General features: G+C 41.6%; 1 protein-coding gene across 4 annotated transcripts; it reads left to right on the forward strand.

The window, feature by feature from the left end:
* Positions 1-227: 227 nt before the first annotated feature.
* LOC115132504 (proton-transporting V-type ATPase complex assembly regulator TMEM9-like) lies at positions 228-15,343 on the forward strand. 4 transcript variants are annotated; one of them, XM_029665205.2, is made up of 6 exons: positions 228-299; positions 826-995; positions 1,817-1,908; positions 2,204-2,312; positions 10,590-10,721; positions 13,845-15,343. In XM_029665205.2, exons 2-6 carry the CDS (start codon positions 900-902, stop codon positions 13,998-14,000), a joined length of 585 nt encoding a protein of 194 aa, XP_029521065.1. In that variant the 5' UTR covers positions 228-299; positions 826-899; the 3' UTR covers positions 14,001-15,343. The 4 variants fall into 4 exon arrangements, with proteins under 4 accessions (XP_029521065.1, XP_029521066.1, XP_029521068.1 ...); XM_029665206.2 differs by having other exon boundaries at positions 261-334; XM_029665208.2 differs by having other exon boundaries at positions 275-299; positions 832-995.
* The last annotated feature ends 438 nt before the right edge of the window (positions 15,344-15,781 follow it).

The raw sequence follows: 15,781 nt of genomic DNA on the forward strand, positions 1-15,781 counted from the left end.
TGCTTAATGACTCAAATGTTAAATGATACATCAGGCTACACATCGTAAACAGACATTTTAGCCAATATTTCACATGCTGGACTGAGCCTTTTTCCCCAGCAAGCATTCGATTGCATTCATATATGTAAATAATTTGTGCATTGCCAGGAATCCTAAATACACCCGTCCTTTCCAATGAAAACCCTATGGCTCTGGTCTTTCTATTCCAGCCCAGAAGGTGGCGATAAGGCACTCACAGTTCGCTACCAACCGCCATTACACTCCACTGAAGAAGAACAAGGAAAAGCGGAAGTCCTGTGGTATGTGCGTAGCAAATAAATACACATTTTCACAGGTATTTGCAAGCTAATACATATTACGCTGGTGTGGAATTTGTAATGTTACTTTTGCCACATACACATATTAATTAATGACACGAATGTCTTCGACTTAGCCTCTAATAAAGGCCTTTATCGACAGCATGCTAGCTACTGTTAGCCAGCTATTAACGTTAAAGCAGCAATCATCAGTTAAAACAATAACAAAGCTGAGAAATGTAACCACTCTAAAAATCAGAGATATAGCTATGAATGCAAAGACTGACCATCCCATATATCAAATTTAGGCCAAATAGTGTTTACATTTACTCATGTTTACAAACATTTGGGTAAAACATGCTTAGATTTGGGGTTCTGATGGGCTACGACTAATCTCAAGAATCAACCTTACTGTTGACAGCAGTTGTAAATATATTTGTTCATTTAAAAATGTAGCAAAAGCAAACCTGTGGGAAAACTTACCATAAAAAGAGTGTGCGTGTGACCGACCACCTCCCCTCCCTCCCAGATACAGCTCGGTCAGTGGTCTTCCTCCTCCAGTCCAGATTGAGGAGATTGCTACCTGTCTTCCTGTCTGTCAGTATGTCATCCAGGAGAGAACAGAGTTCCAGGTCTCTCCTATTTGGCTTGCTGCTTGTGCTGCTCTGTGAGGTGTTCTCGTTTGCACATGCAAGCAAGGTATGTTCATTGACGGGGTCATACTCACTGGTGTACAGTGTCAATTTCTGATGATGCTCACACAAATCATTAGCCTGGTCCCAGATCTGTTTGTGCTGTCTGCGGTCATTGTCAGTTGATAAGACAGCACAAACAGATCTAGGACCACACTCTAATAAAAAAGGGTTCTTCGGCCATCCCCATAGACGGGTTGGTTGTTCAGCAACTATGTGGCAGAACAGACCGGGTTGGCATAGATTGTTGGCAACATGTTAAATATATTTATTATATATATTTTGACTATATTTCGAATGTTTATTGAAAACATAAATAAGTTTACACACAATGTGCGCTTGTTGTCTCTCAAATACATTGTCACAGTTGTTGGTTAGCAAGCTAGGGGATTTTTGCCATATTAGCATAGACCTCAAAACAAGACTTGGTATCAAGAACAAGATAAAACGAGTTGAAACGAGCAACCTACGATTCCCACATGGCAGCTTCTTGTCATTGTTGCTAGTCATCTGACCATCCAGTATCACAGCACCACACGGACTTCTGCCTGATTGCAGCACATCGTTTTCGGGACTTTGTTCGCTAACCCATCTATAGGATAACCCTTTTTGGTTTTAGGTAGAACCCTCTGTGGAAAAGGTTCTACATGGAACCCAAAAGGATTTTTTTACGTGGAACCAATAAGAGTTCTTCAAAGGGTTCTCCTATGGGGACAGCCGAAGAACCCTTTTAGGTTCTAGTTATCATATTTTTTTCTGAGAGTACAGGCTAACAAATCACTGTGTTGAAGACCCCCATGACGATAATGTTATTCTCTATGTTCACAGAGTTTTGAAGACGTGCGCTGCAAGTGTATCTGTCCACCCTACAGGAACATCACTGGACACATCTACAGCAGGAATGTCTCCCAGAAAGATTGGTGAGAAATGTTAGGCCCAATGCACATCATGCAGAACTCACAATCTGGTCTAACTCAGTCACTCATCTTTGTTCACTCCTGTTGTCTTCCACAGTACATTTAACTAGTTCTGTCATGAAGCTGTGGATTTAAGGATCCCCCACGCACACAATTTGCTGATCGATGTCTTCGTAGTTCAATGTAGTTCTGGAAAGAATGAATAAAAGTGTCAGGCTTACATCTTGGACTAACATAGAGGCAGTAGACTAATAATAAGAGACTTATTTATAATGTGTGTACCTTTGTCTGTGCTCAGTAACTGCCTCCATGTAGTGGAGCCCATGCCAGTGCCAGGCCATGATGTGGAGGCCTACTGTCTGCTGTGTGAGTGCAAGTATGAGGAACGCAGCAGCAACACCATCAAGGTACTACTGACCCTTTACATTGACACACAGAGTTGATTTCAACTGATATTACCTGGTCAAAAGTGACCCGTTTTAATGCTGAAGAGACTATGGTGTAGGGAAGGAGTATGATAATCAACAAGTTACATCATTAGTAAAGCAACAGATTGACTGGCCATCCATACAGTAGTCAGTCCCTTCAGTGTTTATTTGTTTATCATATGCTACTATCACATCCTTCAGCCCTACTGACTTACTCAGCCTCTGAGTGCCAGAGAGGAAAAGGCACAGCTTCGCGACAGGCATGCTTGCAGCTTTACAACAATGCAAATGGCTTGTCTATAGCCCATTCAAAACATATGGCCCAAATGACTGGAGATACCTTTTTTCATTCTGTGCCGGATTTGTCCGCATTTTAAATAATTTCACAAACCATGTTGCGGGCTGTTTTAAACTAATCCCAGGACACAAATTATTGGTTTGATAACAAACACCCTTGTTCAGTCGTGTTTTAGATTATATTTTGCCCAATATGAACTGAATGGTGAATAATGTATTGTGTAATTTTGAAGTCACTTTTATTGTAAATAAGATAGATGTTTTTGAACACTTCTACATTAATGTGGATGACACCATGACTACGGATAATAATGAATGAATCGTGAAAATGATGATCATACATTACCCCTTAAGAAATGCTAATCTCTCACGGATAACAATCATACTTTTGGGGGGTATGATATTTGTGTCCTCTAACTTTCTCATTCGTCATTATTCACAATTCATTCATGATTATTCCTTACCATGGTAGCATCCGTATTGATGTAGTAGTGTTCAGAAACATCTATTCTTATTTACAATAAAAGTGTATTCACCATTCAGTTCTTATTGGACAAAACATAATCCGAAACACAAACAAAACAAACTGTATATGCATCCAACAAGTTTGTAGTGTCACAAGCTTGATGTAGTCATTGCATGCTAGGAATATGGGTCCGAATACTAAACTTTTGACTACTTTAATAAACTATAAGTGAATTTGTCCAAATACTTGACTTCTTTAAATGGAGGAGTGCTTTCATTTCTGAACAGTAAAACAGATACAGATGTAGGATCTGTATTTGACCAGTATTGTCGTAGCAAAATAATCGTGCAGCAACAGGATTTTAACCTTTACTCCATAATGTGCTTGTTCGGTGATTACACTATTAGCTAGACAATAGTAGGCTTCACGAAAGTGCAGTACTGTTAATATACAGTGCCTTGCGAAAGTATTCGGCCCCCTTGAACTTTGCAACCTTTTGCCACATTTCAGGCTTCAAACATAAAGATGTAAAACTGTATTTTTTTGTGAAGAATCAACAAGTGGGACACAATCATGAAGTGGAACGACATTTATTGGATATTTCAAACTTTTTTAACAAATCAAAAACTGAAAAATTGGGCGTGCAAAATTATCCAGCACCCTTAAGTTAATACTTTGTAGCGCCACCTTTTGCTGCGATTACAGCTGTAAGTCGCTTGGGGTATGTCTCTATCAGTTGTGCACATCGAGAGACTGACATTTTTTCCCATTCCTCCTTGCAAAACAGCTCGAGCTCAGTGAGGTTGGATGGAGAGCATTTGTGAACAGCAGTTTTCAGTTCTTTCCACAGATTCTCGATTGGATTCAGGTCTGGACTTTGACTTGGCCATTCTAACACCTGGATATGTTTATTTTTTAACCATTCCATTGTAGATTTTGCTTTATATTTTGGATCATTGTCTCGTTGGAAGACAAATCTCCATCCCAGTCTCAGGTCTTTTGCAGACTCCATCAGGTTTTCTTCCAGAATGGTCCTGTATTTGGCTCCATCCATCTTCCCATCAATTTTAACCATCTTCCCTGTCCCTGCTGAAGAAAAGCAGGCCCAAACCATGATGCTGCCACCACCATGTTTGACAGTGGGGATGGTGTGTTCAGGGTGATGAGCTGTGTTGCTTTTACGCCAAACATAACGTTTTGCATTGTTGCCAAAAAGTTCAATTTTGGTTTCATCTGACCAGAGCACCTTCTTCCACATGTTTGGTGTGTCTCCCAGGTGGCTTGTGGCAAACTTTAAACAACACTTTTTATGGATATCTTTAAGAAATGGCTTTCTTCTTACCACTCTTCCATAAAGGCCAGATTTGTGCAATATACGACTGATTGTTGTCCTATGGACAGAGTCTCCCACCTCAGCTGTAGATCTCTGCAGTTCATCCAGAGTGATCATGGGCCTCTTGGCTGCATCTCTGATCAGTCTTCTCCTTGTATGAGCTGAAAGTTTAGAGGGACGGCCAGGTCTTGGTAGATTTGCAGTGGTCTGATACTCCTTCCATTTCAATATTATCGCTTGCACAGTGCTCCTTGGGATGTTTAAAGCTTGGGAAATCTTTTTGTATCCAAATCCGGCTTTAAACTTCTTCACAACAGTATCTCGGACCTGCCTGGTGTGTTCCTTGTTCTTCATGATGCTCTCTGCGCTTTTAACGGACCTCTGAGACTATACGGAGACTTGATTACACACAGGTGGATTGTATTTATCATCATTAGTCATTTAGGTCAACATTGGATCATTCAGAGATCCTCACTGAACTTCTGGAGAGAGTTTGCTGCACTGAAAGTAAAGGGGCTGAATAATTTTGCGCCCCCAATTTTTCAGTTTTTTATTTGTTAAAAAAGTTTGAAATATCCAATAAATGTCGTTCCACTTCATGATTGTGTCTCACTTGTTGTTGATTCTTCACAAAAAAATACAGTTTTATATCTTTATGTTTGAAGCCTGAAATGTGGCAAAAGGTCGCAAAGTTCAAGGGGGCCGAATACTTTCGCAAGGCACTGTAACTGTGGGTTAGTGCGGGGATTCAGTGAATTTATGTGGCATAGGAAAATTCTCTGTAACAAAAGTGATCAAATTAAGATCCTATATCTGTATGTATGAAAATACCCTCAAATAAAAGGTGACATTCTGTATTGTTGCCTAATATGAAACATTTGATCTCGAATCCAAAATGCTGCAGTATAGTGTCAAATGTAAAACATGTAGCTTCTCTGTCCAAATAAATGAACCAGACTGAGACCATTGTTCAGAAAGGCAAGTTTTTATTTAGGGCTTAATGTTCATCAGTAAAATTCATTAGAATTTCATTAAGGTATGTGATGGCCTAATGTTGTACATTATGGCTGGTTTACTGGTAACTGTAAGTGTAGTAGAAGGTTCCACTACTCAGGCCGCAGGTTACACTGTGACTACCAAGCTGGAGGTTAGTGGTGCAGGTTCCCAGGTGGTCATCGAAGTTTAGGTCCTTGTCCCAGATCTCAAACTTGAGAGAAGCACTGGAAGGCACATCCAGAAAGTTGAATACAGCACTCCAGGATGGGTTTTGAGTATCCTTGTGCCAGTCTGTCATGCCACCGGAATTGCCACCACACCAAACCTTGACGTAGGGGTCAGGGTAATTACCAGCAGGGTCCCCTCGAAGGCCGCTGGCATGAAGGCCGGACACCCTGACATTTGCACCATGGACGCCAACCAGCATACAGAGAAACAGCAGTCCCAGAGAGAGGGAGGCCATGGCTTTCAGTAGGGGAAAGAAAACTAAGAGAGGGAAAAATAGAAGGGAGGGGTTCAAATACATTTGCATGTCAACAGGATGACAAAATATAGCTTAGTCAAGCCACATGAGAGTCAGAAAGAACCTGAGTCGGGCCTCCCGGGTGGTGCAGTGGTTAAGGGCGCTGTACTGCAGCGCCAGCTGTGCCACCAGAGACTCTGGGTTTGCGCCCAGGCTCTGTCGCGACCGGGAGGTCCGTGGGGCGACGCACAATTGGCCCAGCGTTGTCCGGGTTAGGGAGGGCTTGGCCGGTAGGGATATCCTTGACTTATCGCGCACCGCCGACTCCTGTGGCGGGCCGGGCACAGTGCACGCTAACCAAGGTTGCCAGGTGCATGGTGTTTCCTCTGACACATTGGTGCGGCTGGCTTCCGGGTTGGATGCGCGCTGTGTTAAGAAGCAGTGCGGCTTGGTTGGTTGTGTATCGGAGGACGCATGACTTTCAACCTTCGTCTCTCCCGAGCCCGTACGGGAGTTGTAGCGATGAGACAAGATAGTAGCTACTAACAATTGGATACCACGAAATTGGGGAGAAAAAGGGCAAAAAAAATGTATTTTTTAAAGCACCTGAGTCAAAAACACTAACCGTCTTCAGAGAGAAGAGGAGATACAACACTAACAGTCTTCAGAGAAGAGGAGATACAACACTAATAGTCTTTAGAGAGAAGAGGAGATAAAACACGAACAGTCAACAGAGAGAAGAGGAGATACAACACTGACAGTCTTCAGAGAGAAGAGGAGATACAACACTAACAGTCTTCAGAGAGAAGAGGAGATACAACACTAACAGTCTTCAGAGAGAAGAAGAGATAAAACACTAACAGTCTTCAGAGAGAAGAGGAGATACAACACGAACAGTCTTCAGAGAGAAGAGGAGATAAAACACTAACAGTCTTCAGAGAGAAGAGGAGATAAAACACTAACAGTCAACAGAGAGAAGAAGAGATAAAACACTAACAGTCTTCAGAGAGAAGAGGAGATACAACACTAACAGTCTTCAGAGAGAAGAGGAGATAAAACACTAACAGTCTTCAGAGAGAAGAGGAGATAAAACACTAACAGTCAACAGAGAGAAGAAGAGATAAAACACTAACAGTCAACAGAGAGAAGAAGAGATAAAACACTAACAGTCTTCAGAGAGAAGAGGAGATACAACACTAACAGTCTTCAGAGAGAAGAGGAGATAAAACACTAACGGTCAACAGAGAGAAGAAGAGAGAAAACACTAACAGTCTTCAGAGAGAAGAGGAGATACAACACTAACAGTCTTCAGAGAGAAGAGGAGATAAAACACTAACAGTCTTCAAAGAGAAGAGGAGATAAAACACTAACAGTCTTCAGAGAGAAGAAGAGATAAAACACTAACAGTCTTCAGAGAGAAGAAGAGATAAAACACTAACAGTCTTCAGAGAGAAGAGGAGATACAACACTAACAGTCTTCAGAGAGAAGATGAGATAAAACACTAACAGTCTTCAGAGAGAAGAGGAGATAAAACACTAACAGTCTTCAGAGAGAAGAGGAGATCAAACACTAACAGTCTTCAAAGAGAAGAGATACAACACTAATAGTCTTCAGAGAGAAGAGGAGATAAAACACTAATAGTCTTCAGAGAGAAGAGGAGATAAAACAATAAGTCTTCAGAGAGAAGAAGAGATAAAACACTAACAGTCTTCAGAGAGAAGAGGAGATAAAACAATAACAGTCTTCAGAGAGAAGAGGAGATACAACACTAACAGTCTTCAGAGAGAAGAGGAGATACAACACTAACAGTCTTCAGAGAGAAGAGGAGATACAACACTAACAGTCTTCAGAGAGAAGAGGAGATACAACACTAACAGTCTTCAGAGAGAAGAGGAGATACAACACTAACAGTCTTCAGAGAGAAGAGGAGATACAACACTAACAGTCTTCAGAGAGAAGAGGAGATACAACACTAACAGTCTTCAGAGAGAAGAGGAAAAAATACAAATTAAGTCAGAAAATGAAAGGACAAACATTGTTAATTATCAAGGAAATAATTTTGTTAGTGGTACAATATGCAAAATCATATGCTGTACACGTGTTACAGGACTTAAAACTATATAAAGATGAGACTGGACTAGATCTTACCTGTGCTATGTAGAGTCTGTAGACGATGGTCTGTATCTCAGGGGAACCAACCGCTTATGGTTTTTCTATGCCCAATCGCTGTTTATAAATACTTCATCGGGCTTCTCCAATTCACCCCCAACATACAGTATGCCCCCAAAGATAACCCACAGGTGGTCTGTTCTCAGGGATTCCTCAACCAATGAGAGCACATGGAGGCAGCAACACCTACAGTACAAGTGTTACATTTTAACCTTTAATGCTGATTAAATGATGGCCAGACTTTTGACCAATATGGCAATACCAAGTGTCATATATTTAGACAAACAGAACTTGGCATCATCTCAGGGTTGTTGGCATCATCTCAGGGTTGTTGGCATCATCTCAGTTACCACCTGCCCTTGAGTCACTAAACCCCCAACCTGCTCCAAGCGCTGCTCTGCGCCACGTGCAGCACAGGGTCAGCTACAGAGCAGCACCTGTGGAGCAGGTTAAGGGTTAAGTGGTCTGCTCAAGGACCCACTGAGTTGGTGGCACCTGTTTTCGACAAACATCATCATCACTGTATAATGTATATATAAACTTATATTCTGTTGTGTATTCGACTCTGAACAAAAAAATAACCACATGAAACGTTTCATGTGGTGAAATAAAATATCCCAGAAATGTTCCATATGCTTATTTCTCTCAAATGTTATGCACAAATGTGTTTACATCCCTGTTAGTGAGCATTTCTCCTTTGCCAAGACAATCCAGCCACCTGACAGGTGTGGCATATTAAACAGCATGGTCATTACACAGGTGCACCTTGTGCTGGGGACATTAAAAGGCCACTCTAAAATGTGCAGTTTTGTCACACAGCTCAATGCCACCGATATTTTGAGGGAGCATGCAATTGGCACGCTGACTGCAGGAATGTCCACCATTGCAGTTGCCAGAGAATTGAATGTTCATTTCTCTACCATATGCCGCCTCCAATGCAGTTTTAGAGAATTTGACAGTACGTCCAACTGACCTCACAACCGCAGACCACGTGTACATTTTCTGGCAACAGCTCTGGTGGACTGTTCCTGCAGTCAGCATGCCAATTCCACACCCCCTCAAAACTTGAGACATCTGTGGCATTGTGTTGTGTGACAAAACGGCACATTCGTTTTTAGAGGGGCCTTTTATTGAACAAGTTGCACCTATGTAATGATCATGCATTTTAATTAGTTCTTCATATGCCATACTTGTCAGGTGGATGTATTATCTTGGCCAAGGAGAAATGCTCACTAACAGAGATGTAAACACATTTGTGCCCAATGTGGAACATTTCTGGAATCTTATATTTAAGCTCTTGAAACATGGGACTAACATTTCACATGTTGCGTTTATATTTTTGTTCAGTGTGTAAATAAAAAATAATATATGAAATAGCTCTCTCCTCCAACAGACACATCTCAACATCAACATCAGGCCTTCATGAAATTGCTGCAAAGAAACCACTACTAAAGGACACCAATAATAAGAAGAGACTTGCTTGGGCCAAGAAACACGAGCAATGGACATTAGAATGGTGTAAATCTGTTCTTTGGTCTGATGAGTCCAAATTTGAGATTTTTGGTTCCAACCGCCATGTCTTTGTGAGACGCAGAGTAAGTGAACGGATGATCTCCGCATTTGTGGTTCCCACCATGAAGCATGGAGGAGGAGGTGTGGGGGTGCTTTGCTGGTGACACTGTCAGGGATTTATTTCAAATTCAGGGCACTCTTAACCAGCATGGCTACCACAGCATTCTACAGCGATACACCATCCCATCTGGTTTGTGCTTAGTGGGACCATCATTTGTTGTTCAACAGGACAATGACCCAACAAACCTCCAGGCTGTGTAAGGGCTATTTGACCAAGGAGAGTGATGGGGTGCTGCATCAGATGACCTGGCCTCCACAATCAACCGACCTCAACTCAATTGAGATGGTTTGGGATGAGTTGGACCGCAGAGTAAAGGAAAAGCCAACGAGTGCTCAGCATGTTGGAACTCCTTCAAAACTGTTGGAAAAGCATTCCAGGTGAAGCTGGTTGAGAGAATGCCAAGAGTGTGCAAAGCTGTCATCAAGGCAAAGGGTTGCTACTTTGAAGAATCTAAAATCTAAAATATATTTTGTAGAAATAGTAAAAATAAAGAAAAACCTTTGAATTAGTAGGTGTGTCCAAACTTTTGATTGGTACTGTACATAGTGAGTCACCCAGCCCATATCTCCCAGCCCTAAGCAGAAGGCACCTATTTTCGACAAATATCATAATTTATCATCAATTTATACATTAACATCTATTCTTCAGTTTTTTATTCAAAAAATGTCCATTATTTTTTACATACAAGACTGTGTCTGTATTTGCAAATAATATTATTTGTAATATATAAATTACATATGAAATATCCCTCTCCTGCTTTTTAGATACATCCTTCCTTTCCTGTCTTTGTACCCCTGCATGTTTAACTTGTCAAATGTTTGCCTTAGCATGTCAGAAAGCAGCCAAAGGCTTTGTCTGCTAAACTTTAATCCAAGCTACATTTATTTTCCATCCCCAGGTGACGATCATCATCTACCTGTCAGTGGTGGGCTCTCTGCTACTCTACATGTTGTTCCTGCTTCTGGTTGAACCTCTCATCCGTAAACATGACCCCTACATCCAACCCCTTCACAACGAGGACGACTCTGAGGTATATAAACAGATATACAGTGCCTTCGGAAAGTATTCAGACCCCTTGACTTCTTACACATTTTGTTATGTTACAGCCTAATTCTGAAATGGATTAAACAAAAACAATCCTCATTAATCTACACACAATACCCCATAATCATCATTTTTGCAAATGTATTAAAAATAAAAAACAGGAATACCTTATTTACATAAGTATTCAGACCCTTTGCTATGAGACTCGAAATTGAGCTCAAGTGACTCCAGTTTCCATTGATCATCCTAGAGATGTTTCTACAATTTGATTGGAGTCCACCTGTGGTAAATTCAATTGATTGGACATGATTTGGAAAGGCACACACCTGTCTATTTAAGGTCCCACAGTTGACAGTGCATGTCAGAGCAAAAACCAAGCCATGAGGTCGAAGGAATTGTCCGTAGAGCTCTGAGACTATTGTGTCGAGGCACAGATCTGGGGAAGGGTACCCAAAAAATATCTGCAGCATTGAAGATCCCCAAGAACACAGCGGCCTCCATCATTCTTAAATGGAAGAAGGATGGAACCACCAAGACTCTTCCTAGAGCTGATCGCCCGGCCAAACTGAGCAATCGACGGAGAAGAGCCTTGGTCAGGGAGGTGACCAAGAACCCGATGGTCACTCTGACAGAGATCTAGAGTTCCTCTGATGAGATGGGAGAACCTTCCAGATGGACAACCATCTCTGTAGCACTCCATCGATCAGGTAGAGTGATAGAGTTTATGGTTGAGTGGCCAGACGGAAGCCACTACTCAGTAAAAGGCACATGACAGCCCGCTTGGAGTTTGTCAATGGTCACCTAAAGACTCTTAAGATCATGAGAAACACCATTCTCTGGTCTGATGAAACCAATATTGAACTCTTTGGTCTGAATGTCAAGTGTCACGCCTGGAAAAAACCTGATACCATCCCTACGGTGAAGCATGGTGGTGGTAGCATCATGTTGTAGGGATGTTTTTCAGCGGCAGGGACTAGAAGACTAGTCAGGATCAAGGCCAAGATGAACGGAGCAAATTACAGAGAGATGCTTGATGAGAACCTGCTCCAGAGCGTTTAGGACCTCAGACTGGGGCAAAGTTTCACCTTCCAACAGGACAATGACCCTAAGCACACAGCCAAGGCAACACAGGAGTGTCAAAAAGTTTTGAGTATTACACAAATATTAATTTCCACAAAGTTTGCTGCTTCACTGTCTTTAGATATTTTGTCAGATGTTAATATGGAATACTGAAGTATAATTACAAGCATTTCATAAGTGTCAAAGGCTTTTATTGACAATTACATTAAGTTGATACAAAGAGTCAATATTTTCAGTGTTGATCTTTCTTTTTCAAGACCTCTGCAATCCCCCCTGGCATGCTGTCAATTCACTTCTGGGCCACATCCTGACTGATGGCAGCCCATTCTTGCATAATCAATGCTTGGAGTTTGTCAGAATTTGTGGGTTTTTGTTTGTTCACCTGCCTCTTGAGGATTGACCACAAGTTCTCAATGGGATTAAGGTCTAGGGAGTTTCCTGGCCATGGACTCCAAATATCAATGTTTTGTTCCCCGAGCCACTTAGTTATCACTTTTGCCTTATGGCAAGGTGCTCCATCATGCTGGAAAAGGCATTGTTCGTCACCAAACTGTTCCTGGATGGTTGGGAGAAGTTGCTCTTGGAGGATGTGTTGGTACCATTCTTTATTCATGGCTGTGTTCTTAGGCAAAATTGTGAGTGGGCCCACTCCCTTGGCTGAGAAGCAACCCCACACATGACTGGTCTCGGGATGCTTTACTGTTGGCATGACACAGGACTGATGGTAGCGCTCACCTTGTCTTCTCCGGACAAGCTTTTTTCCGGATGCCGCAAACAATCGGAAAGGGAATTCATCCGAGAAAATGACTTTTACCCCAGTCCTCAGCAGTCCAATCCCTGTACCTTTTGCAGAATATCAGTCTGTCCCTGATGTTTTTCCTGGAGAGAAGTGGCTTCTTTGCTGCCCTTCTTGATACCAGGCCATCCTCCAAAAGTCTTCACCTCACTGTGCGTGTAGATGCACTCACACCTGCCTGCTGCCATTCCTGAGCAAGCTCTGTACTGGTGGTGCCCCGATCCCGCAACTGAATCAACTTTAGGAGATGCTCCTGGCACTTGCTGGACTTTCTTAGGTGCCCTGAACCCTTCTTCACAACAATTGAACCGCTCTCCTTGAAGTTCTTGATGATCCGATGAATGGTTGATTTAGGTGCAATCTTACTGGCATCAATATCCTTGCCTGTGAAGCCCTTTTTGTGCAAAGCAATGATGACGGCACGTGTTTCTTTGCAGGTAACCATGGTTGACAGAGGAAGAACAATGATTCCAAGCACCACCCTCCTTTTGAAGCTTCCAGTCTGTTATTCGAACTCAATCAGCATGACAGAGTGATCTCCAGCCTTGTCCTTGTCAATACTCACACCTGTGTTAACGAGAGAATCACTGACATGATGTCAGCTGGTCCTTTTGTGGCAGGGCTGAAATGCAGTGGAAATGTTTTTGGGGGATTCAGTTCATTTGCATGGCAAACAGGGACTTTGCAATTAATTGCAATTCATCTCGTCACTCTTCATAACATTCTGGAGTATATGCATATTGCCATCATACAAACTGAGGCAGCAGACTTTGAAAATTAATATTTGTGTCATTCTCAAAACTTTTGGCCACAACTGTAAATGTGATAGTTTTTCAATTATTTTGTATAAATTAGTAAAAGTTTCTTAACCTGTTTTTGCTTTGTCATTATGGGGTATTGTGTGTGGATTGATGAGGATTTAAAAAAAAATCTATTTTAGAATAAGGCTGTAATGTAACAAAATGTCAAGTGGTCTGAATACTTTCCGAAGGCACTGTACACCACACATAGGAAACAAACTCGGGAAGATATGGTCTCTGCTTCTTAACATCTGCAACGCAATGTTACGTCTGTCGGGAGGCTGTGGGATGTGAGGGTTATGAGGAACAATTCTACTGGTTTGTACTTCACTGATTTAACAGGTGTGTGTAACGTCCTGTACACTCTCTCTGTCTGTCTCTCCTCTCTGTGTCTCTATCTCTCTGTCTCTCCCCTTCGACCCCTCCCATACAGGACATGCGGCCGCAGCCTGAGTGTGCTGCTGCTGCTGCCCAGGGAGGCAGGGGTAACACGGTACTGGAACGGGTAGAGGGAGCCCAGCAGCGCTGGAAAAAACAGGTCCAGGAACAGCGCAAGACTGTCTTTGACCGACACAAGATGCTTAGTTAAACCTCAATGGCTGACTTCAGATCAGAGGCTAGAGTCACCTCCCAAGCTTCGTCCACATCTGCTGCTGTTGTACTGTCACTAGCTACATCTTGTTCTTCAGGATTTCAATCCCTTTGCCATTTCAATACAGTCCCTGCACATTTAGGATTGTTAATGAGCGTTATGGTAATTCTGTTTGGAACGATCGCTGGCCCATTTGTCCTTTGTTTCCAAAATGGTGGTTGCTGTCATGAGAATATAGATGTGTATCAAAATGAGGAGTATAGCCAAACAGCAAAGTGGAAGTTGTGGTTGCATCATCATCTCTGCATCATCTGCATGGAAAGATAACACAGGAAATGGAACTGGATATATTACAATCACTTTATCCAAAATAAGCTTTGAAAAAGTAGGACTGATTCCGAATATTTTTAACATGCTTAAGCACATTTTACAAATCATTTTCAATCCTCATTGTAGCATTGTTGTATTGTGAAGCTAACTCAGCGCACCGGTAGGCTGAATGCTTGTGAATGATAGGCTCACTGTAAATAGGCTGCCGGCATGTAATTGGTTACTTGAATTATTAGCTGGTGCCAAACCAAGTTCATTCCTTAGTTTAAGCACTATTTATCATCAGAACCACTTGTGGTTCATTTTGCACTTCCTGATGATATCCTTTGCACTTAAAGACACAAGAAAGGAAAATGTATTGCTTTATTTAGCCATGTAATGATGATTGATAGTTTGGCTGGCTTTGAAAAATGTGTTGTTTGATAGGCTGTCTCTACCTGGAGTGGACACAGATGAGTGAAACCTCTGAGGATGCTAAATGCGAATAGCTTAGCTTGTAACGGTCATTGTAATGTAGTAATTTACTGTAGAATCACTGGAATGCCAAATGTCTTTGTATGATTCCAGAGTGGAATATTGCAGTCAGTGGATTGTCTCACATTCCATTAACTGGCACCGACTGAGGCTCTGTGCTGTGTGTGTGGAGGGGGGACATTTCCAATCACATTCTGAAGTGAAGTTATCCTAGCCTGCTTTACCTCAAACACACACACATTGAGAATTGATGAAAAGGTCTATTGAATTAATGTTTTAGCTGATGTATTTTAATGCAGATGTACTCTTAATTGACATTATTTTGAATGTAATTATCAAAAGGAATATGGTAGGGCCTGTATGTTGATGTTAAAGACATATCAACTGATATGTGTGTTTTGATATAGGCTAGGATTTTATTACATTGTTTATTTTAGTTGGGCTCTGTTCTGAGATCTTGCAATGTTGAAAGAATATCTGTGTAATTGCCTACACCATGCTTGGAAAACAGTAAAAATGGACCTTGGTTGAGCTTATATTTATCCTGTTGGAGTTATTTGGTGAAATCAGTATAACATAGTTTGATTGAAGCTGCTTATGTATTTATAGACGATGTTAAACCCCTTGTTGACTTTTGAGTTACCTGCCGTCATATCCCTCATCTTCAGAGGTGCCTGTATGACTCATGACCACTAGATGGCCACATAGCACATTATGATGTGGAAATGGATGTGGTCCTACGTTAGGTAAAGTATTAACTGGGCCTGGGCCCAAGATCTATAATACCATGCACATGTTGTCAATTCAGCACTTAGCTTTAGTCCATGACCATAATGTATTTTATATTTGAGACTTAGAGAGCTGTTAATTTGTGTTACCTTAGATTGTAAACTGTCATGGTCAAAACATAGATTCAATGGTTGTAAAGATGGGGAGAGTTCTGTCCTTAATAAAGACGTTCTCTGCTTTTTGAC

This window comes from Oncorhynchus nerka, linkage group LG7 (assembly GCF_034236695.1).
Source record: "Oncorhynchus nerka isolate Pitt River linkage group LG7, Oner_Uvic_2.0, whole genome shotgun sequence".
NCBI lineage: Eukaryota > Metazoa > Chordata > Actinopteri > Salmoniformes > Salmonidae > Oncorhynchus > Oncorhynchus nerka.